The sequence below is a fragment of the Phyllostomus discolor genome, chromosome 9 (assembly GCF_004126475.2).
Source record: "Phyllostomus discolor isolate MPI-MPIP mPhyDis1 chromosome 9, mPhyDis1.pri.v3, whole genome shotgun sequence".
NCBI classification, from domain to species: Eukaryota; Metazoa; Chordata; class Mammalia; order Chiroptera; family Phyllostomidae; genus Phyllostomus; species Phyllostomus discolor.
This window is the reverse complement of record NC_040911.2, coordinates 83891699-83913832: the sequence shown is the minus strand read 5'-3', so window position 1 is coordinate 83913832 and position 22134 is coordinate 83891699. Positions and strand designations below refer to the sequence as shown.

The following is a 22134-nucleotide window of genomic DNA, read 5'->3' as shown; positions in this document are numbered from 1 at the left end:
GAAACTGAGGCAAATGAGATAAAATAACTCCCTAAAGACTCAACATCAAACAAAATTTGACTTATTATCCTGGGTCTGTGACTGGTTAAAGCCCCAGTATTTCCATGTTTGACTTCAGAGAATTATGGGAATCCACTGTAATTTAGCCAATAAGATGAGGATGACTTGGGACTTCCCAGTTCACCTAGGCAGTCTGTTTATTTCTGTTTTTCCAGCAGAATCATTAATAGTATCCCCTTTAATGATAAATTATACAGTCACCCCAAAGAGAAAAGCCTACTGAATTCAGAGTCAGCTGAGATAAGGACTGTATTCCAGGAGATGTAGAGATGGTCCCACGGGGTGTGATTTCAGAATCACCAGAGGAGACCCACTATCCAGATAAAATCCTCTCTCCCAACTAGTCACTCCCCTTCCTGCTCCCAATCTCGTTATTCCCCATTGCCACCAATTGTGCTGCTGCTGCTGCTGTTGAAAAGACTCTGACTCTGTCCCCTCCTCACTGTGACCATGCCCCCAGTTCTGATGTCTCCTCTCTGCCTTGCGCTTCTCTGAGATTCAAACTACATCTCATGGGTTGGCAGTGCAGCATTCCGTCGGGGTTTTTAATACTTTGGAATTTCACAGAGAAGTTAAAAAAATAATCTCCCCCAAAAGAGAACATATTTTAAAGTTTGGGAATGGGCAAAAAGATGACCAACTTTTTTATTTTGCAGGTAAAGACCAGAAAAACCTCCATCTTCTATATTCACACTGTCTATTAGAAATATTGGCTATAAAGGAAACTGGAAAAAAATACAATAAAAAAATGTTTTAAATATAAAGCAAGCTGTAAGTGAAATTTTAAATTTTCCAAAAGCCACATTTAAAAAGGTAAAAGAGAAACAAAAGAAAATAGTGAAATTAGTTTTAACATATTTTATTTAACCCAATATGTCCAAATAGTATAATCTGCACATGTAACCAATAGAAAAAACATTAATGTGGTATTTTACATTTTTATGCTGCCTTTGAAAGTTGTGAGAGTTTTGTGTAATACCTTTCAATTGGCATTAGCCATATTTAATGGTCAAGGGCCATGTGCCCAGTTCTATACTGTTATGCAGTAAAAGCAAGCGCCCGAAGTGCACACACATGATCATAATCTCTCAATTTTTTTAAAGATTTTATTTATTTATTTTTAGAGAGGGAAGGGAAAGAGAGAGAGAGAGAGAGAGAAACATCAATGTGCAGTTGCTGGGGGTTATGGCCTGCAACCCAGGCATGTACCTTGGCTGGGAATCGAACCTGTGACACTTTGGTTCGCAGCCCACGCTCAATCCACTGAGCTACTCCAGCCAGGGCCCTAATCTCTGAATTTTTTAAGAAGACATTTAGATGAATCACAAAATGACTTGCCTTGGCCAGGTGGCTCAGCTGACTGGAGTGTTGTACTATGCACCAGAAGATTGCAGGTTCAATTCCTGGTTGGGGAGCAGATGGGAGGCAACCAATCCATGTCTCTCCTCCTCTCGCTCTAAAATTAATAGAAACATACCTTCAGGTGAGGACTTTTTTTTTAAATGACTGACTTACCTTGCTCTTAATGTTCTCACTGTTGATTATGAATGTTCTTAAGGATCATGCCCGTTTTCAGACTGAGGCTTTGGAGCTGTACAGTTGGGGTTGGTGGAGTTGCTTGATGGTGCCTGGGACAGCCACGCCCATCTGAGTGGTTCCTTCCTCCCTTCATTGAACAGATCTTCAGTCTACCTTGTGCCAAACTCGGCTCGGTGTTGGGGTAAAAAGGTGAGGGTGGGAATCAGGTGGGTCCTCCAATCTCACGGAGCTTCTCCGCTGCCATGATGTACCAAGTAGGGCTGTGTCTGCAGAGAATTTAAGACAATAATAAAACTGACTGAGAGGCAATCTGCATTTTATTATCGCCATGTGCTCATAATTCTAAACCATGTCACTGATAAAATTCCACTCCCTAAAGATCAAGTTGAGTCTAACTTGAGTCTAAGTAATGTATTTGTAAGCTTCAAATCAGCATATTTTAATTCCTTATACACTGATAAACATTATGGTATACAAGGAAGTCAATTCAGAGCCCTCCCAGCTACACACTCAGCCCCCTCCACACGCCAAGCCAGACCCAGCCACACACATTAGTCTGAGAGTAAGTCCCTAACAGTCTGGAATTGTTCAAGCTCGTTTCCTGAGCACTTGTGTCTCCAGCCCCGTTGGCACAACATATGTCTGTGTTTAAACAATAGATGCAAGATAAACAACGATAGCACAGTGATGATGCAGCTGAAGAACCAGAACTTGAGTTGCTTCAATTCTCTCATTTCACGTGACCACTTAAAGCTTTTGCCCTGCAAACTTACACCAGTAAAACAAAGAGTAAACTATAAAGTGTGGTAACTGCAAATTTTATTATTCGGTAAAATTGTATTATTATTATTTAGTAAAATTGTTTTACAGATTCTTATGTTTAAAGTGCTTTGTTTTTAAATTGTAATGTAATTAATGTAGTTATTACAATGGACTGCTATAGTGGTATGTTTTTTTTCAAAGAAATGTATTAATGTAATTGAAAATCACTGATTCGATACTCTTTTCCTTTTTTGTATTGTACTATTTATTTTCACTGACAGTTACACATACAAAGTTCAATAAAAGAACATTTTCACTGTCTGCATTTCTTTTCTCACCATTATCATTAGTATTTCTTGTATTTCATGACTGTTATTGAAAATAATGTCATTTAGAGGAGGGCAGTATTTAAAAATGATCTGTCCCAAGTGACAAGTGAGCTAGGTAAGCCACGGGTGCAAGGAAGAAAAGAAATACGGAGTTGGGGGGGCTCTAAGGAGGCAGTTAGGTGAAAGTGTTAGCAAGGGCGGGAGAAGGGGTGTTATAACACCCTGTGTGGGGACTCAGCAGGCCTGATTGACTGGGAGCTGGCTCAAAACAGAGAAAGTGGGAGAGGAGGTTAAATAAGCGAGCAAGGGTCAGACCAAGCTTAACCTGGTGAGCCAGGTGTCTGTTGTTTATCTTGAGAGTAATGGCGAAACCACTGGAGAGTGCTAAGAAGGGAAGAGGCACAAGGATCTGTGCCTGAAAGACCCCATCACTCTGTCTTCAGGGAGGAGAGTGGAATGGAAGGGGACCCTGTAGCTGTAGGGACCATAAAGGATGCTGGGGAGGTGCCCAGATGAGAGATGATGGTGGCCTGGGCTGGTGGGGTAGTGGGGGTCAGCTGCTCTCCAAGAACCTCACTGCCTACCTACTGCAGTCCGGACCGAACAGCTCAACGGTGAGCCGACACTTGCACTCCTAGCGCCTGTAAGGCCTAGACCCTGGGGTTCCATCTGAAAGGACTTAGGGTAAGTAGTCTGTGGGTACTGGTAACTACCACATCTCAGTGCAGACTGGAGTTTGCAGTATTGTTCTCCGAAATTTTACTTCCTTCTTCAGGCTTCCCTAGGAATTTTAGTGCACTCATCATAGAGCACTGACTTGGACTCATTCAATTAATACTTATTGACCACCTACCGTATGCCAGGCAATCTGCTAGGGATAAAGCAGTAAACAAAGACAAACATCTCTGCCTCTTGAAGCTGACCTTCTAGTGTAGATGAGATGCTGAAAACCAAGTGAAGAAATAAAATAGCTGCAGATGTGGGAGGTACTACGAAGAAGACAGGGAAGGTGATGGAAGAGAATGCAACCAAAACAAAGACACCTGATGATACCAAACTCAGGACAGGAAATGGGTGCACAGGGTCGCTTGTATTTGTTGGTGGAAAAGTAAATTAGTACAACTTGGAAGTTTGGCATCACCTCATAAAAGTTAGCAATCACATGTCCTCAGATGCACACTCATGCCTTCCGTGAGGTACTTGGGAGACCTTCCTGCTCTGAGCACCAGGGACACATCTTGAGCAACAGTAACATTTTTCATAAGAGCAAAATCCTGGCAATGATCCCAATGTCCACGGACAGAACTGACGGGAAGGAAAAGTATGTATATCCCACAGAAGAAAATGAATGGTACTGCCCCACACAGGGGCAAGAATTCAGATGAATTTTAGCACTATAATGTTGAAAGAGAAAGTAAATACCAGAAAAATGTATACAGTATCATACCTTGATAAAGCTAAAGAAAATATATTTTTTATTTAGAGAAAATATTTTAAAAAGCAGAGCAGAGAAACTGAAATCCTCATACACTGCTGGTAGGAATGTAAAATGGTGCAGCAAATCCACAGAGACAGAAAGACTAATGGTCGCCTAGAGCTGAGGGTGAGAACAAAGGGGAGTAGTTTCTTTTGGGCATGATGAATATATTCTAAAAGTGGTTGCAGTGATGGCTGCACAACTCTGAATGTACCATTGATTTGTACACTTTAAATGGGTGAATAGTATGGTATGTGAATTCTATCTCAATAAAGCTTTTTTTTTTTAACACAAGGGAAGGTTCAGGATAGACATTACATCAGGTGTAGAAAGGCAAGGGATGGAAACCGAAAGTTCACAGGGAAGGTAGGTTATTATCAATTTTCCAGTTCTCATGTTAGGTTGCTGATTTCACTGGTTTTCCTTACTTATAAATGAATACATACAAACACAGAGTGAGCCTGTCACAGACAATGATGAAAACGTGTTACAGACGAGTAATTCTGTGCACCTGAGATGTGCAGGACCAGTCAAATCAGCAACAGAAGAGAGTGGACAAGGCAGCCTCTCGGGACAGTCCCCTCTCAGCTGAGGCTAGAATGAAGTGGGCCATCCATGTGAGGGTGGGGGTGAAGAGTTTTCCAGGCAGAGGAGACAGCGTGTACCAAGGCCATGAGATGGGCCCAAATCTTCTGTCTTTGAGGAACATCCGGGAGGCCAACATGTAAACAACAACAACAATAGCAGCAGCAGTTACAGGGCCAGAGTAAGACCTTTGAGAGGCCCTAAGCATTTAAAAGATGGCGGTGTCCATGCGATTTAAAGCAAAACAAATAATAGAAAAAGTAGGAGTGTTAGAAAAAATGTGAAAGCTTTTATTTTCCCCATGATTACTCTTTGATACCTTTACTAGACGTCAGGGATGTGTTTACATCCATTATCCCATTTAATTTGTGAAACAACCATATGAGAGAAAAACTGATTTTTCTCCATTTTAAGATGAGCAAAGCAGGCACCGGGATATGAATACAGTAATTCTGAACCCATCGAGCACTGAGACTACCAGGCTGCCATGGTGAATGTTTAAACTCGGGGATAGCATCTAGTGAGGCAGGGAAGGAAGCATTTGGTAGGGAACAGGACCTTCCCTTTCTGAAAGTCCTGTGCCTTTAAGAGTCATCCCCTCCCGCCCGCGATGCTCCAATTTCCCTCTAGGGCACCCAGAGCATCACCCCGCCCCCACCCTGCTACTGCGGAGCTTCACCTCATCCCATCCCCCACTCCCTACACCCTCCGGCTAGGCTCTCAGCCTCCACCCGCCGAGTGGAGGTAAGGTATACCGCCAGAGATAAGTTACGTCCGCCTCCGCCAGTGCCCACCCACTACGCCCCAGCAGAATGCCATTTTAAAGCCCCTAATTCCGACCCTTTCCAGCAACTGACTTCGAGGGACTAGGCCTCAGCGCCCCCTCTCATTGCCCAGGTCCTGGTCTCAGTGAAGGTGACTTCTCCTGGGGTTAGCACATAACCCGCAGTGCCCGTGCAGGTTCACACGTGGTGAGAAGGGAGCGCGCAGCCCCTCCCCACCATGAGCCTTGAGCGTGCGTCGCCGACACGCCCCTTGACCAGGCTCCGCCCCGCGCACGCCCGTCTCATCCCGGACGGGCGTCGCGCCCTAGTCCCGCAGCAGACCCGTTGCAGTAGGTGATGGGACCTGGTTATGGGGCATCTACACATTCTCGAATCTCGCCCTAGGACTGTGAAAAGCAGAACGTCCGTTTTGCTCAGGACTTGGTTGGTGGCGATATGTCCCGACCCCTTATGCGCTGATCAGGGAAGAGAGCCTAGGATTCGAGCCCGAGTCCATACGTCCTCGGTGTTTCGTACTTTGGTTGTGAGCGTAATATTCTCTTCTTTCTCAGAGAATTCTACTGGCGCCTCAAACGAGATACTAAATGAAAGAGCTCATTGGATCCAAAAGCATTATCGAGCCCCTGTGTGGATGGACCCTGTCTGTGTTAGGCAGGAACTACATCTGAGTCGATGAGTCGGTCCCCTTAATGAGCTTTCCTGAGCCTGGGTCCCCCAAATTCTTTTCTGGGACGGTCCAAAAAGACGCCCCGAAAGAGGAGGGGGACAGGTCTTACCTGACGGCAGGTGTCACCGAATAATCTAAAATTTCAAAGGCAATGCGGGGCGGGGACAAGCTTTCGGAACCAGATGGGAAGCAATATTGGTGCCCACCCCCCTCCAGTCCCCAACCTAAGAAAAGAAACCGATCTCATCCGACACCCCCAATCCCAGACGCGAAACCGCGCAGCCCCGCCCCGTCCCGGCAGTCAGCGATTGGGAGATGCAAATACCGGGTTCTCTGCCCAGCAACGGGTGACGCGCCACTCGAGCGCGAGGCGTGGCCCGGCCGCAGCCCAAGCGGGCACCTCGGTGTTTACTCGGGGCGGCCCCGCGCGCGCCGCAGCGGCCCGCAGACGGCGAGGGGGAGGGGTGGTGCGCGCGCCGGCGGGGCCGCGCGGGGAGAAAGACACTGGAAGGCAACCGGGCGGGGAGAGGCGCGCGCGGGCCGCGGCTGAGCAGGAGGCTACTAGGAGAGCCCGCGGGGGTCCGGGGGTGCGATTCCTCCGCCCCCGCAAAACAATGTGTAGCGTGCAGCGGGGCGCAACTTGCGGGAGGCGGCGGGGACGCGCCGAACCCGCCTGAGACCGAGCCGCTGACCTCCCCCCGCCGTCCGTTGGGCCCGAGCGCCTTGCTCCCCAGCTCTCGGGGGCCGGGCCGAGCTACGGGGCGGGGCCGCCCCTCCGTCGCTGCTGCCTCCTCCCCCACCCCCAGCCGCGGAGGATGCGGACGGCCCCCGGCGGCGTCTAGCGGCCCCGGGCCCAGGCGCGATGGTGCAGCAGCGGGGCACGCGGGCCAAGCGGGACGGCGGGCCGCCGCCCCCGGGGCCGGGGCCGGCCGAGGAGGGGGCGCGTGAGCCCGGCTGGTGCAAGACCCCGAGCGGCCACATTAAGAGACCGATGAACGCGTTCATGGTGTGGTCACAGCACGAACGGCGAAAGATCATGGACCAGTGGCCCGACATGCACAACGCCGAGATCTCCAAGCGCCTGGGCCGCCGCTGGCAGCTGCTGCAGGACTCGGAGAAGATCCCGTTCGTGCGGGAGGCGGAGCGGCTGCGCCTCAAGCACATGGCGGATTACCCGGACTACAAGTACCGGCCGCGCAAAAAGAGCAAGGGGGCGCCAGCCAAGGCGCGGCCCCGCCCCCCCGGCGGTGGCGGCGGCGGTGGCAGCCGGCTCAAGCCTGGGTCGCAGCTGCCTAGCCGCGGGGGCCGCCGAGCGGCAGGAGGGCCTTTGGGGGGCAGCGCGGCGGCTCCCGAGGACGACGATGAGGACGACGACGAGGAGCTGCTAGAAGTGCGCCTAGTCGAGACCCCCGGGCGGGAGCTGTGGAAGATGGTCCCGGCAGGGCGGGCTGCCCGGGGACCAGCGGAGCGCGCTCAGGGGCCGTCGGGCGAGGGAGCGGCTGTCACCACTGCCTCCCCTACTCCGTCGGAGGACGAGGAGCCTGAGGAAGAGGAGGAGGAGGCAGCAGCGGTGGAGGAAGGCGAAGAGGAGACGGTGGCGTCGGGAGAGGAGCCGCTGGGCTTTCTATCCAAACTGCCCCCGGGCCCAGCCGGCCTGGACTGCAGCGCCCTGGACCGCGACCCTGACCTGCAGCCTCCGTCAGGCACGTCGCACTTCGAGTTCCCGGACTACTGCACCCCAGAGGTTACCGAGATGATCGCGGGGGACTGGCGCCCGTCTAGCATCGCCGACCTGGTTTTCACCTACTGAGCCCACCGTCAGCGGGGCGCGCAAGCCCCCAAACCAGCTGTTTACATACAGGAATCAGGTATTGGGGCCCCTCGGAGGCCGAGGCTGGCACCCCATCTCCCACGCAGCCTCCCCCCTCCTAGACGTGCCCATCCCCCCTCGAATCCAGACATGCCCCTCCCCCGCAGACACACCCCAAGGCAGCCCAACCCCCACCCTTTCCCTGACATCCAAGCTCCTCCCTGTCCTGCCCCCTTCTGCACAGCCACCAGCAGCCAGCCCCCCTCCGGTACACCTCCCGTCCTTTCCTACAGACCTGTGCCCCTCCCCCACTATGCACTTGCCCCTCCTCGAGGCCGGAGGACACGCCCCTGCCCTTGCTCCGGAATCCCTCCGCCTTTGCCTAGCCCCCCTCCTCTCTCGTTTAAGGGGGCGCTGGGGCCCGGAGGCCCCGCGCACTCCTCCCAGGCCCCTCCCCCCCAAACGGGGGGAGGGGAGGGGCGCGCTTCTTTTACTCTGGGAACGCAGGGACCCGCCCCCTTTTTGCGCATGCTTAATGCTTCTTGGGAGGAGGGGGCTGGTCCCTCTGGCCAGCACTGGGCAGAAGTGGGGTGGGTACAGAGCTATCCTGAGAAATATTTTGATCCGGGAGCTGCGGCTTCCTTTCAACCCGACGGGGCGTCACTGCCTTAATGGGAGGAGCACTCAAAAGGGGGAGAAAGGGACTAACTAGCCGGTCCGGAAGGGTTGGTTTGGAACTTGAAAATGTCCCAAGTGGCGTAACCTCCTTTCACTTAATGGGGTCGCGCAGACCCACCGGTACCCCCCACACACACACACCAACTACCTGAATGCCTCTGCGGCCTATCTTGGTCCCCAGAAACCTCTCTTTCATTCCTCACCCTGGGAATTGGGGGTAGGGTCTTTCTCTGGAAATTCACCATGAGAGGAAGGGATGACCAAAAAACTCAGAACTGAGACACGTAACAGTGTGTTTGGGGGACAGTGTTCTGCCGCTTCCCCCCTCCCCCGGAAGTGCCCTGTCAGTTCAGGGCACACTCTCGAGCCTGGGCTCCTGAAGCCCACAACCTCTTCCTATCACTCAAGCCTCCCTGTGCCCCCAGTGATAGTATTCAGTGGGAGAAGCGGCGCACGTTGTTACTAGGGGCTTGAGACTGAAGCACGATAGCAGATGGAGTGTCAAGAAGAGCCTCATTTTTAAGAGCCTTGTTTTTGAGCAGCTGACTTGAGACCATCGATTGGACCAGTGAGACTGAAAGGCTGTCAGAGCAGTGGAGGTGTGCCCTGCGCCTATTTTTCCACGTGAAAAAATAGGGATAGCGATGTTGTAGGAGGAAGCTGTGTCCAGTTCGGGGTGCCTTAGGGACCCTGCCCCTGATGTTACCCCTCTAACTCCCAATTCCCCGCTCAGGCCCCGCCCCTCCGGCCTCCCCCACCCCCACCTCCCTTGCCCTCACTACCTGTATCTCACCGGCGTGTGTTCACCCCCCCGGGTGTGCACACACTCTCATTCACACACACAAATCTCAGGAACAAACGGTCCCAGAGTCCTCCGGGACCCCTGCCCAGGGTCTCTGCTGGCCTCTGCCCCACGCGTTCCCATCGCTGACAAAGCCACCAGCTGCCTCCTTTACGCTTGGTGCTCCGGCTCTGGGCCTTTCTTGCGCTCTTTCTCTCTCTCTCTCTTTCTCTTTCTCTCTCTTTTTTAAGTAAAACAACAACAAAAAGACAATGAAAAAAACCCCAGAAAACGTCATGTGAGTGAAGAGATGTCATTGTCTGTGGTCTTGAAGAACTAGTCTAGTAGCTGAGGGGAGGGATCCCTCCCATCTGGGGCACTGGCACCCACAGCAGGACTTCCGCCAGTCTGATGCCAGGACTGAATAAAGTGTATTTGCCCCTACCTCGCCCTGTGGTTCTACATGTCTGTGCCTTTCCTCAACCCTTCCCAAACAGTTTGCCAGGTTCAAGTCTCTTGATTTAGCGCTGTACAGGAAGAGCTGGGAATTCCAGGACGAGGCACCTGGCTCCTCCAGGCCTCTGCCTCCCTCTATCTCAGGACTCCCTGGTCTTCACTGAGGGTGCCAAGCTCATTCCTGCAGGGGCCAGGCAGGTAGCATAAATGAATGAGAGTCTGGGTGGACACTGGCTTCATGACCCACTTCAAGGTAGGGACAACTGCTCACCTCCTGCCAGTTGTGACCCTGTGGGATTGTCACCCACAGTGTCCAAGTGGCTAGGTTTTTTAAGAGAAAGTGGAATCTGGGTATTTCTGAACATCTCCATGTCAAAATGAAAGCTGACTTTTGAATCTTTGTGAACCAAATGAAATGTATAGGCATACCTGGGTGGGGGGGCGGTTTGACCCTTATCTTAATGAGAAGTGAAATGTAGGGTTGGGCCACATTGTCTGGGCTCCAAGCCTAGCTCCGTCCACCATTACCTGCATGACCTTGAGCAAGTTCACCCTGACTGCAATATGTGTAACATGGGAACTGATAGTACCTGCTGCTTAGGGGGAAATGAAGTTTGAGGTGAGAAGCATTTAACTTGGTGCTCCATGAACTGTCTTATTCCCTGGTCAAGAGGAGGAAACGGGGTCAGAGTGGTGGTGCAACTTGCAGGAAGACCTGCAAGCAGCCAAGGTCAGAGACAGATCGGCTCCAAATCTCCAACCGGTCTGTGTATTCCTTAAGGGCACTACCTCTCCCTGCTTGCAACTGCAGCTGGTGTAAGACTAGCTCAGGGCCTGGAGTGGTGGTGTTGGTCCCAGTGCCTGGCACATAACCGGCCCAAAATATATTTTTATTGAATGAGTAAAGAAAAGCACCGAATTACCATTCCTGCCCTTGAGATTCTCACCAGTGTGTTTTGGAAACCGAGACCAAGGCTTTTCAAAATCCTTTTGTTCCCCCGGGGCCCCCTCACCCTAGTTTTCACTCTACCAGAACTTGTGAATTATTCCTAAGGTTGGACAAAGCCATTTCCCCAATAAGAACCAAGGCCAAGTGTGCGGACCTCATCCAGAGAGGGTATTTGGGGACTGGGATGCCTACAGATGACTTAAAGGGGAACTAGAGCAAGTCTGGGAGGGCTGAGCTCATACAGAAAGGTGGCCTGGGGCAGTGTAGAAATTCCAGTGCCCGCTTCTCAGTCTCTTAATTGGAAGCAAGGCAACCAGAAAACAAAGAAGTCCTACAAGGATGGAGGAGGTGTGGCAGATGTGTGTGTCACCCAGAACCCCTCCTAGAAAGGACTTCCCCAGCTGTGGGAAGTAGGGTCAGCAGAGAGCCCCAGCTGTCGGCGCTCCGCCGGTCTGTCTGCCCCGGCTGCAGAGAGCCACTCAGCCAAGGCAGCTTGTGTCTGGTGTCAGAGCAGAATCGGGTGTGACTGCCTGGCCATCTCACTTCAGTGTGGGTCAGACACTGGCAGGCAGTACTTGCACCGCCCTCCCCCCATCCTCACCCGGGGCCCCTCCAGGGTGAGGGGGGCTTTGCCAGGCCTGTGCCACTGATTGACTTCCTATACCCAGTCCTGCCTCCCCCTCCCTTTTCTCTTCGTAGGTGTTTATCCCTAATAAATATTTTGCACCCCAAATTCAGTCTCTGTGTCTGCTTCTGGAGAACCCAGTCTGCAATGGAAGGTTCAGGTGCTGGACCAAGGGCGGGGCTCATGGCTCAGCAACCATAACCCGTAACTCGGCACCTCTGATTGCCGCCCCCCACCCCCAGGAGTTGCTTCTGAGGGGGTGTCAGGAGGAGCCTCTTCCATTCACCACCAACACTGCCCCAAACTGGAGGTTGTACCCTTCCCAGTAGACATCACAGACGCCAGCTTCATCCCCTGGGGCACTCCAGAGCCCTCTGCTGATGTCATTCTCCTTCGCAGCCCTTTTCCTGGTAAATCTTCAGAGCCAGCATCAGCCTGTTTGCCCTTCAGGATGAATCCCCAGGGTGGAGGCAGGGCAGAGACGGGGGAGGGTAGAGTGCCTGTCGGTTTACAGTGCTAGAGCGCTGGGGGACTTTGGGGGCAGGCCCTTCCCTCTCGCAGGCCTTCGTTTCCTTGTATGTAAAGTGGAGGAGGTGGAACAGGAATAGAAGAGACACCATTTACTATTTGGTTCCTTCCATTTCAGAAGGAAATGGATTCTGACCTGAGAAAGGTGGGGAGATCTGTTTGTGTGGACTCTGGGGACACCTAGTGGCCGAAAGTAGGAAGCAGTTGGGGCTGGGGTGGGGTGTGTCCCGCAGCATTCCTGCAGTCTGGCTTAGTCGTCAGGCAGGTCCCTTGCCTGGGTTATTTGAGCCATCTTGGTTCCAGGAATTTAAAGACGCTTCCACGCTAATGTGTTGATTATCTGTTGCTGCATAACAAATTGCCAGAAACTCAGCAGCTTAAAACAGCCTGTGTGTATTATTTCACAGGAGTCCAGGTGTGCCTTCGCTGGGCTCTCCGCTCCAGGTCTCACAAGGCTGCAGTCCAGGTGTTGGCTGGGCTGCATTCCTCTCTGGAGCCCAGCACCTGCTTCCCAATTCACACGGCGGTGGGCAGAATTCAGTTCCTGTGGTTAAGGACAGGGTTCCTGCCTTCTCCCTGACCGTCACCTGGTGCCATGCTTGGTTCCTCGGAGCCAGCTGCTCACGGTTTCTCTCTTCAGAGGCCATCTCACTGCGTGGCAGCTTATTTTGTCAAGGCCAGCAGGCGACTCTCAGCTTCCGGTCTTTTGACTCAAGCAAAGCTCTCTTTTAAAGGACGTGCTTGACTCAATCAGGTCCGCCCAGAAAAGTCTCCTTTTAGATTAACTAAAATTCAACTAATTTGGGACATGAGCCACACCTGAAAAATCCCTTCACCTTTGCCATATAATGTAACCGAATCACAGGAGTGCCATCCATTATGCTCACTGGTCTTGCTCACAGTGGAGAGGGCTTATGTCTGGCAGGCACGCCAGGAGGTGGTAATCTTGGAAGCAATGTTAGAAATTCTGCTTATCTGCCCTGGCTGGTGTGGCTCAGTGGATTGAGTGCCAGCCTTCCTGCGAACCAAAGGGTTGCAGTTTCAATTCCCAGTCAGGGCATATGCCTGGGTTGCAGGCCAGGTCCCCAGTAGGGGGCGCCTGAGAGACAACCACACATTGATGTTTCTCTCCCTCTCTTTCTCCCTCCACCTCTCTAAAAGTAAAATAAATACAATTAAAAAAAGAAGAATTCCACTCATCCTAACTATGGATTCTCAGGACTATAGCTCCATTCCAATATTGCCAGACTTGTATGCTAGCTGCCTTCTTGTCATGTCCACTGGGATATCTAATTGGTACCCCACACTTGGGGTGTCTAAAAATGAAGTCTTGTTTCCACAAAGCTCCCAAGCCTGCTCCCTTACCTCACCTACATCTTCCCTACCAGTAAAAGGCCAAAACCTCTCGTCATTTTGGCTCCTCTTTCTTCCACAGCTTCAGATTCCTTGGCTCTGCCTTCAAAATGTGTCCCGTGTTCTGTCACTTCTCACCTCTTTTGGGGCCACTCTGCTGGGCGTGGCCCCCATCATCTCTTGCCTGGATCCTGTACCAACCTCTTCACTAGACTCCTTTGTCCTTCGCCCTACTCACAGTCTTAAATTGCCTACACATCAGCTAGAGGGGTCTGGTTCATCTATAAATCAGACTGTGACTTCCACCCCCTGCTCAGAACTCTCCAGGGGTCTCCATCTCATTCAGACTCAAAGCCAAACAAAGGCTGAGGCTCACCTGGGTACCCATCTCCAACGGCTTTTCCTTTGCTTGCCATGCTCTAGCCATCTTGGCTTCCTTGCTGTTCCTCAAAGCTGCTAAGCACACAGCCACCTCAGGCCCTTTGCACATACTATTCACCCTGCTTGACATGCTCGTCTCCCAGATATTTACGCCCCCACGTCCCAGCTCCAATGTCACTGCCGCAGAAAGGCCTTCCCCAGCTATTTACATAAAGTATCACCACCACCCCCTTATACTATCTCCTTTGCTTTATTTTTACTTATGTGTTTTTATTTTTTTTTTAAGATTTTACTTACTTATTTTTAGAGAGAGGGGGAGGGAAGGAGAACAAGAAGGAGCGAAACATTGATGTGTGAGAGACACATCAATCAGTTTCCTCTTGCTCACCTCCAACTGGGGACCTGGCCCACAACCCAGGCGTGTGCCCTGACGGGGAATCAAACTGGTGACCCTTCTGTTTGTAGGCTGGCACCCAACCCTCTTAGCCACACCAGCCAGGGCTGTTTGATTTTTCTTAATAGTATTTGGCACATATAGTTTTTATTTTTATCTGTATTTCCAATGAATATGTAAGCTTCATGAGGAAGACTTCATACCTTAGGTTAATCAATGTCTCATTCACTCACCCATTCAACAGAAAAACCCTTATTTATTAAGGGTTTGCTAATGCCAGACTCTGGGCAGACAAAGGTGAAAAGGACGGACATGCTCCGTTCCCACTGAGTCCACAGATCTGAGAAGGAGAGAGATACATAAACAGGTAGAAACGCACTGATGGAGATGAGCAGCGGGGCTGGGAACACAGGGGAGGCACTCAGTCCAGGCTTGGGGCAGGGTGCCCTCCAGAAGGCGGTGATTTTAAGCTGTGAGACCTCAGCAGGTGGCTGTGGTTGTAGAACATGGCTTCCAGTTCTTTGACATTGCTTCCATAAATATCCTTCCCCTTGAATCTGGGCTGGCCTTTGTGATCCACTTGTAACGGATAGGATACAGCAGATTGACGCTGTGCGGTTCCAAGGTTAGGCCACGCTGAACCACCAGGGAAGAAGTCCAACAGCCCTAAGACCATCACGTGGTAAAGAGCTCAAAACACACGGAGAGACCACGGGTAGGTGCTCCGGCATGCAGGCACCTGCTGGGGCCAGGAGTGTAGGCAAAGGAGCCTCCAGGGAATTCCGGCCCCGCCATTCAAGTCACTCCAGTTCTCGCAGCGCCCTCCCAGCCGAGATCCGGCCCTCACGGAGCAGAGACAAGCCACCTCCTCTTGCCCTGTCTTAATTCCTGACCCGTAGTGTCTGTGAGCCTAATGAAATGGTGGTTATTCACACTTCTGAGTTGGAGGACAGCAATTTTAACTAGAACAACAGGACGGAGCTTTCAGACGCCAGTAAAGGCGAGCGGAAAGGCTCGGGAGGCTGACGTGGAGAGGGGTCGGCTGTGGCTGGAAGCGTGGTGGGCGAGAGGAGCAGACTAGCAAGGGTGCAAAGGGGCTTGGAGGCAGCTGGACTTTCTCCCAAGTCTCCACACTGCAGCCCACGGGGTCTTCTGGAAACAGCAGTCTGACCACTATGGAAAACCTCTCAGCGGCTCCGCACTATATCCACAATAAAGTCAAAGTTCTCGACCTCGCATTCAAGGCCTTTTGCAATGGGCTTCTTTACTGTTTTACACTCTTCTTCAGCTACCAGGTATGCCCTGGTACTGCCTCAGCCAAGCCAGGCCACTCTTGACAGTGGCCTCCCATGCCTTTTGTCTTTGTTCTCTTTGAGAAGTTGGAGCAACTTTGGGCTAATCTCAGGACCTTTTAATGCCTCAGTGTTCCCCTCTGTTCAGTGAGGTGGTTGGACTAGAGGTCAGTAAGAACACACCCCGCCTGGCATTGCAGGAGCCTATGAAAAGGTGGGAGAAAGGTGCTTATAGCCAAACCTGCCTGGCTGGCTTCTTCCAGGTTGCCTAGCAATAGATTCTAACCCTCTCCCCAATCCTCAGAGGTCTCTTAGCAACAGGATTTCCTGTTAAGTAAATGAATGTCAAGTTCTGCTTCTTCTATCTTAAAAAGCAATCTCCCACCAAGGATCTCTTTAGAGACCTGGATACCAACCCAGAATGGAAGGAGGACCGAGTTTGAAGTCACTGGAGGGTTTGCCGAGTGACTTAGAGAAGCTTCCCGGCCTCTCTGCTTGTAATGCAGATTACGGGTACCTGTCAGGCGCTCCTGAAGGCTTTCTCCCTTCTCACGTCTGTGTTTTATCTGACTGCTAAACTGATTCACTTTTTTATTGTATTTTTTTTTTCATCACCAGTAATCCCCCTTAAACTCCCACCGCCCGGCAATCACCACCACACGGTTGTCCATGCCCATGAGCCCTTTATCCTTTTTGCCAGATCCCCCTACCCCCCAACTCCCCGCCCCCCATAGCTGTCATCTGCTCTCTGTCTATGAGTCTGCCTCTCTTTTGCTTGTTAGTTCAATTTGTTCATTAGATTCCCCATATGAGTGAAATCATATGATATTTGTCTTCCTCTGGCTGGCTTATTTCACTTAGCATACTGTTCTCAAGGTCCATCCATGCTGCCGCAAAGGGTGAAAGTTTTCTTTTTTTACAACCACATAGTATTCCATCATGCGACTGTCCCATAGTTATTTTATCCACTCATCTACTGATGGACACTTGGGTTACTTTCCTATCTTGGCGATTGTAAATAACGCTGCAATGAATATAGAGGTGCTTCTGTTCTTTCAAATTAGTGTTTTGGGTTTCTTCGGATATATTCCCAGTAGTGGGATTTAGTCACTCTTTCAACAGATGTTTACTGAGTGCCTACTCTGAGCCGGGCAATGTCTTAAGGATTGGGAATTCTGCAGTGAGCAAAACAGACAGTCCCTGCCTTCATGAAGTTCACACTCTAGCGGATGGGAACACGCAATAAATCAACACTTAAATAGATATAACAATAATGACATGTGGTGATGGGGTTGAAGTGTGAGAAGGGGTCACTGTTTCAGATGGAGTGGTCGTATCAGTCAGAGTGGGCTAGAGAAGCAGAGGAGACAGAGCAGAAAAAATGGGGCTTCTCCCTTGCTCCTGCCAGTCTCCAGTCCTGCCTTTCCCTCTTGGCCGAGCTCAGCTGCATGCCAGCTGACAGTGGTGGCTGGGAAACGCAGCCTGGGCAGGGCCAGAGCGAGGGACGGACTGGAGGGCAACCAGACCCACAGCTGCCTGGGATTCTGGGGCGGCCCAAGCATTTTCCTTCTGCTTCCTGCCTGCAGACTTTGGGAACTCTGGGATGATCTCCTCCTCCTCCTCTTCCTGCTCCTTCTTCTAACACTTTGATACTTAACAAGAATTGTGGTAGATACACATAACATAAACTTTACCATCTTAACCACTTTTAGGTGTACGGATGAGTGGCATTAAGCAGTCCCATTGTTGAGCACCACCACCACCATCCATCTGCAGAACTCTGTTCATCTTACAGAACTGGAACACTACACCCATCAAATAACTCCTCCTTCCCCCTGCCCGCAGGCCCTGGCAAAAATCATTCTACTTTCTCTCTCTGATTTGACTACTCTAGGTACCTCATATAAGCAGAATTTACATTACTAGTCTTTTTGTGACTATCTTTTTGTGACTATCTTCACATAATACTCTCAGGGTACATCCATGTTATGGCATGTGTCAGAATTTCCTTCCTGCTCTGGCTTGTGTGGCTCAGTGGATTGAGTGCCTGTCTGCAAACCAAAGGATCGCCGGTTCGATTCCCAGGGTGGGCACATGCCTGGGTTGTAGCTGGGCCCCCGCTTGGGGACCATGCAAGAGGCAACCACACATTGATATTTCTCTACCTCCTTCCCTCCCTTTCCCTCTCTCTAAAAATATATAAATAAAATATTTTAAAAATAAAAAATGTAAAAATAAGAATTTTCTTTCTTTTTAAGGCTAAACAATATTTCACCATATGTGTATATTACATTTCGTTTATCCATTCATCCATAAATGGACACTTGGTCGCTTCCACATTAACCACTGTGAATAATGCTACTATAAACTTGGTGTACAAACACCTCTTCCAGATATCCTGCTTTTAGTTCTTTTAAGTGGAACTGCTGGATCATTTGGTAATCCTATTTTTTTATTTTTCAAGGAACTACCATAGTGTTTCCCATAGCAGCTACACCATTGTCTCACCAACATGATGCCAGGATTCCTACGTCTCCACATCCTCACCAACACTTGTTGTGTATTTTCTGTTACTGTCGTTTTTTACAGTGGCCGTGACAACAGGCGTAGGTACCTGGATCATTTTGTGATTCAAACCATCATGGGCTTTTTATCCCAGGTTCGTGATGTTTTTTTGGCAGCAGAGTTCCCTCAAAAATTTAGTCATCTTATCTCTTTGACTCCAGCCAGTGCCGTGCACCAAAACCACACCCCTAGTATGTTTCAGTGCATAGTGCTCAGGCTTGCGTTGTTTCTTTGCCTTCTTACCCCATGAGGTCTCTTCCGGTGATGGCAGCTCTCGGGAGTAACAGGTGGTGAAGCCACACCCTTAACACAATCTCGGCCCTGAATCATTTTACCCATCTGAGTGTATTTTCTATCCAATAGCTTTAAAAATCCAATCTCCTATTTTAATTGACTTTATTTAGCCTGAGGTACTTGAATCAATTGAGAAGTTTTTTCAATGAGTGTGAAGGCCATATTCTTAACCCAGAGACTCTCAACCATTTTCATCTCATGGCACACATAAACTAACTACTGAAATTTATGGCACACTGGAAAATATATTTTTGCCAATCTGATAAAAAAAAAGTAGGTGTAATTTTGATTCATTCACACTGGATGGCTATTGTTGTGTTGGCTGTTGTCAATTTTTATTTGACAATCTAAGGGAAAAAGAGGTCAGTGCACCCCACCTCCGCCCCACTAAATACTCAGGTATTGCATGTTTTAAAAATTCCTGCAGCGTGATGGTTGGAAACTGCTGCCTTAACCTAATCTTTGCCTTGGAACGTTTTAAGAATTTATTGGTTTTACTGTGCTCAGCACCTTTGAAAAGCTCATTTCTTTCTATCTGGGCTCAAGAAGCATTAGACTGTGCCACATCTGCGAGGACCTAAACTTCTGAACTCTATTTCCTTTTATTTCTGTTTGCAAACGAGACAGTTCCTCCGGAGTCCATCTCTCTCTTCAACATTTGGACAAAAGCTATCCAAGGTGCCTTTAGAGCCTGCTTCCCAAGTTACTGCAGTGAAGGTTTTACTGAACGTTTTCCCTTTGTATAACACGGATTGCCCGCCCTCTTTCCTGCTGTGCCAGCCACTAAGGTGTTGCCACCTATTTTAGTTTTGGTTACATAAGTAACCCAAAAAACCTACTTCTGGTACCAATTTCTTTGTGAGTCAAGATAGGCTGGATTGTGACCCAGTTAACACACGATGGGAAATATCAGTGGACTGGCACAGTAAAGGTTTATTTCTTTTCTTAGAAACATATTTTATTTATTTACTTTTAGAGAGAGGGAAAGGGAAGGAGAAAGAGAGGGAGAGAAACATCAATGTGGGGTTGCCTCTCACGCACCTCTGACTGGGGACCTGGCCCGCAACCCAGATATGTGTCCTGACTGGGAATCAAACCAGCGACCTTTTGGTTTGCAGGCCTGTGTTCAATCCACTGAGCCACACCAGCCAGGGCTAAAGGCTTATTTCTTATTGAAACATATTCCAGTGCTGTGACTCTCTGGAGCAGCTGTCCTCCCCTCACAGGGTCAGCAACCCAGCCCACTTCTGTTCACTGACACTACCGACTTCTCTGACCCGACCGTGCCAACACGCAGTCTCTGCAACAGTTGTGAGAGGAGAAAAGAAAACTGGAGGGTCACGCACCAGCTCTGAAATGCCCTAGCTTTTCTAAAACGTAGCCCCCAAATTATTTGACAATGCTTCTACAGAGAGTTGGGGGGGTATATTTTTGCCCCTTGAATCTGACCTCTGGGACCAACAGAATGGGGTAGAAGTGACACTGTGCCAGTTTGCAGACTCTGGCTTTAAGAACTGTACGGCTCTCATCTCCCCTTCCCTGGGATACTCGTCCTTGGGAACCAGCCACTGGGCTGCAAGGAAGCTCGATAAACTGTGGAGACCCACTCAGAGGAGGCCCCTGGCCCTCAGCCCCAGCTGAGAGCACAAGGCAGAAACGAACAAGTGCAGAGGCTCCAAGCCTTGAGGTAGGAGTTTGCCGGATGTGCTCAGCTCATCCTGGGAACACCATGGAGGCCAGCATAGCTGGAGAACAGTGAGGGAGGGAGTGAAAGAAGACGAGATGAGGAGGCAAGTAAGGTTCTGGGGGAGGTGCAATTATAGGCCATAGTAAGGACTAGTTGGAGCTATCTGTTGTTGCAAGATCATCTCACAATTTTGTAGCTTAAAACATCACTTTATTATGTCTCAAGATTCGGTGGGTTTACAGAATCACTGGCATGGTTCTTCTGCTCGTGTGACGTCATCTGAGGGCTCAAGTGGGCAGCAGCATCCAAGATGACTCACTCACATGTCCGACGCATGAGCGGGTCCTAGCCATGGGCTGGAAGTTTGGCTGCGGCCGTCAACTGGAGCACCTCCACGTGGTTTGGGCCCCTTCAGGATGGGGACTGGGGTCCAAGAGGGAGCAATCCACAGATGAGTGTTCCAGGAGGGGGAAGAGAATGCCAGTCCTCTTGAAAGCCTTGTCCAGAGCTGGCACAGCATCACTACTTTCACCACAGTCCATTGGTTAAAGCGGTTGCCAGCCAGTTCAGATTCCAGGGGAGGAGGAGCCAATTCCACCTCTGGAAGGGCAGGGGGACCAAGAGTCTGTGGCCATCTTTTTTTTTTATTTTGAGAGAGAGAGAAGATACCTTTAAAAAAAGATTTTATTTATTTATTTTTAGAGAGGGAAGGGAGAAAGAGAGAGAGAAACATCAATGTGTGGTTGCTGGGGGTCATGGCCTGCAACCCAGGCATGTACCCTGACTGGGAATCGAACCTCGACACTTTGGTTCACAGCCCGCACTCAGTCCACTGAGCTACGCCAGCCAGGGCTGAGTCTGTGGCCATCTTTAATCCACCACATCTTTTCCTTTTACCCCGAGTAAGTTAAGGTGTCATCAGGGGGCTCTGAGCAGGCGACTCACGCTTTAAAGGATCGCTGTGGCTGCAGTGTGGAGAAGAGACCGCTCAGGGCAGGTGAAAGCACTGAGTGAGTGAGTGGGGAGGGACGGGGGTCTGAGATGGCAGTCTGCGGGTCCAAAGCAGGGCCCTGACAGCGAGGCTTGTCCCCCTGACCCTGGACTGTCCAATATGGTGGCTACTAACTGCACTGGGCTGAACTTAAATTTAAAGTAATTAAAATTAAATACGATGTAGAGTTTAGGTTCTTACTCATACTGGCCACATTTCAAAGGCTTCAGAGCCAAACGTGGCCAGTGGCTCCTGTGGAGGCAGCACAGATGTAGAACATCCCCATCTTCGCAGAAACTCCTACTGGATGGCGCTGGCTTAGACCTTCTCATCTGTGACAAGCACTACATCTAAAACCTTGAACTACAGGGTCCCACACTGTGACCCCAGGCTCTCTTCCTTCCCATCCAGCTGTTTGTTTGTTTGTTTGTTTGTTTTGGACTTCCTTGAGCTCCTCAGTCTAGAATCCCTGCATCTTCTCTAGACCCATCTGCTCCTCTCCTGGGCTGCCTGGGCACCCTTCCTCCCTGAGCCAGGATCCTCCTGAGATTCACTGTGGGATTTGCTCTCTCCCCGGCTCTCTGCATCCCCATTACTTCCTCCTTCTGCACCCACCCCCACCCTGTCCAGGAGAACCTCACTCAACCCAGGAGCTGGGGTATCGGCGGTCTTCTTCATTCCCATTTCTCCTGACACTGCCGAAGAAAGCAACAGCCATGCGGGCCCTGTCTCCACAGATCATGGCCTCAGAGCCATCAGAGCCAGTTCAGAGTCCGCCACGTTGTGACTGAATGACCTCAGGCGAGTGATGCACCCTCCCCAAACCCAGGGTTGATCATCTGCAAAATTGGAATTATCACAGCTTCTATCTCTGGAGGTTATTTAAAAGATAAATTATCCAGGCACATATCCAGTTATTGAGTAAATACTCAATAACATTTATTGCTGCTGTCATCATTATTACCGATTGTTCTGGATCTTCTCCACCTTTTCTAAGAAAGTGTGGTAAGATATACATAACATAAACCTTATCATTAGTGAAATTAAGTTTATTCACAATGTTGGCCAACTAACACCACTATGTAGTTCTAGAATATTCTTATCACCCTAAAAAAGTACATTCGGGCAGGACTCCCCATTCTCTCC

At 50.1% G+C, this 22134-nt stretch overlaps 1 protein-coding gene across 1 annotated transcript; it reads left to right on the top strand.

Moving 5' to 3' along the window:
- The first annotated feature begins 6618 nt into the window (after window positions 1–6618).
- Window positions 6619–11611, top strand: SOX12 (SRY-box transcription factor 12). The gene has a single exon (XM_036009675.1). It carries the CDS (start codon window positions 7067–7069, stop codon window positions 8012–8014), a length of 948 nt encoding a protein of 315 aa, XP_035865568.1. The 5' UTR covers window positions 6619–7066; the 3' UTR covers window positions 8015–11611.
- The last annotated feature ends 10523 nt before the right edge of the window (window positions 11612–22134 follow it).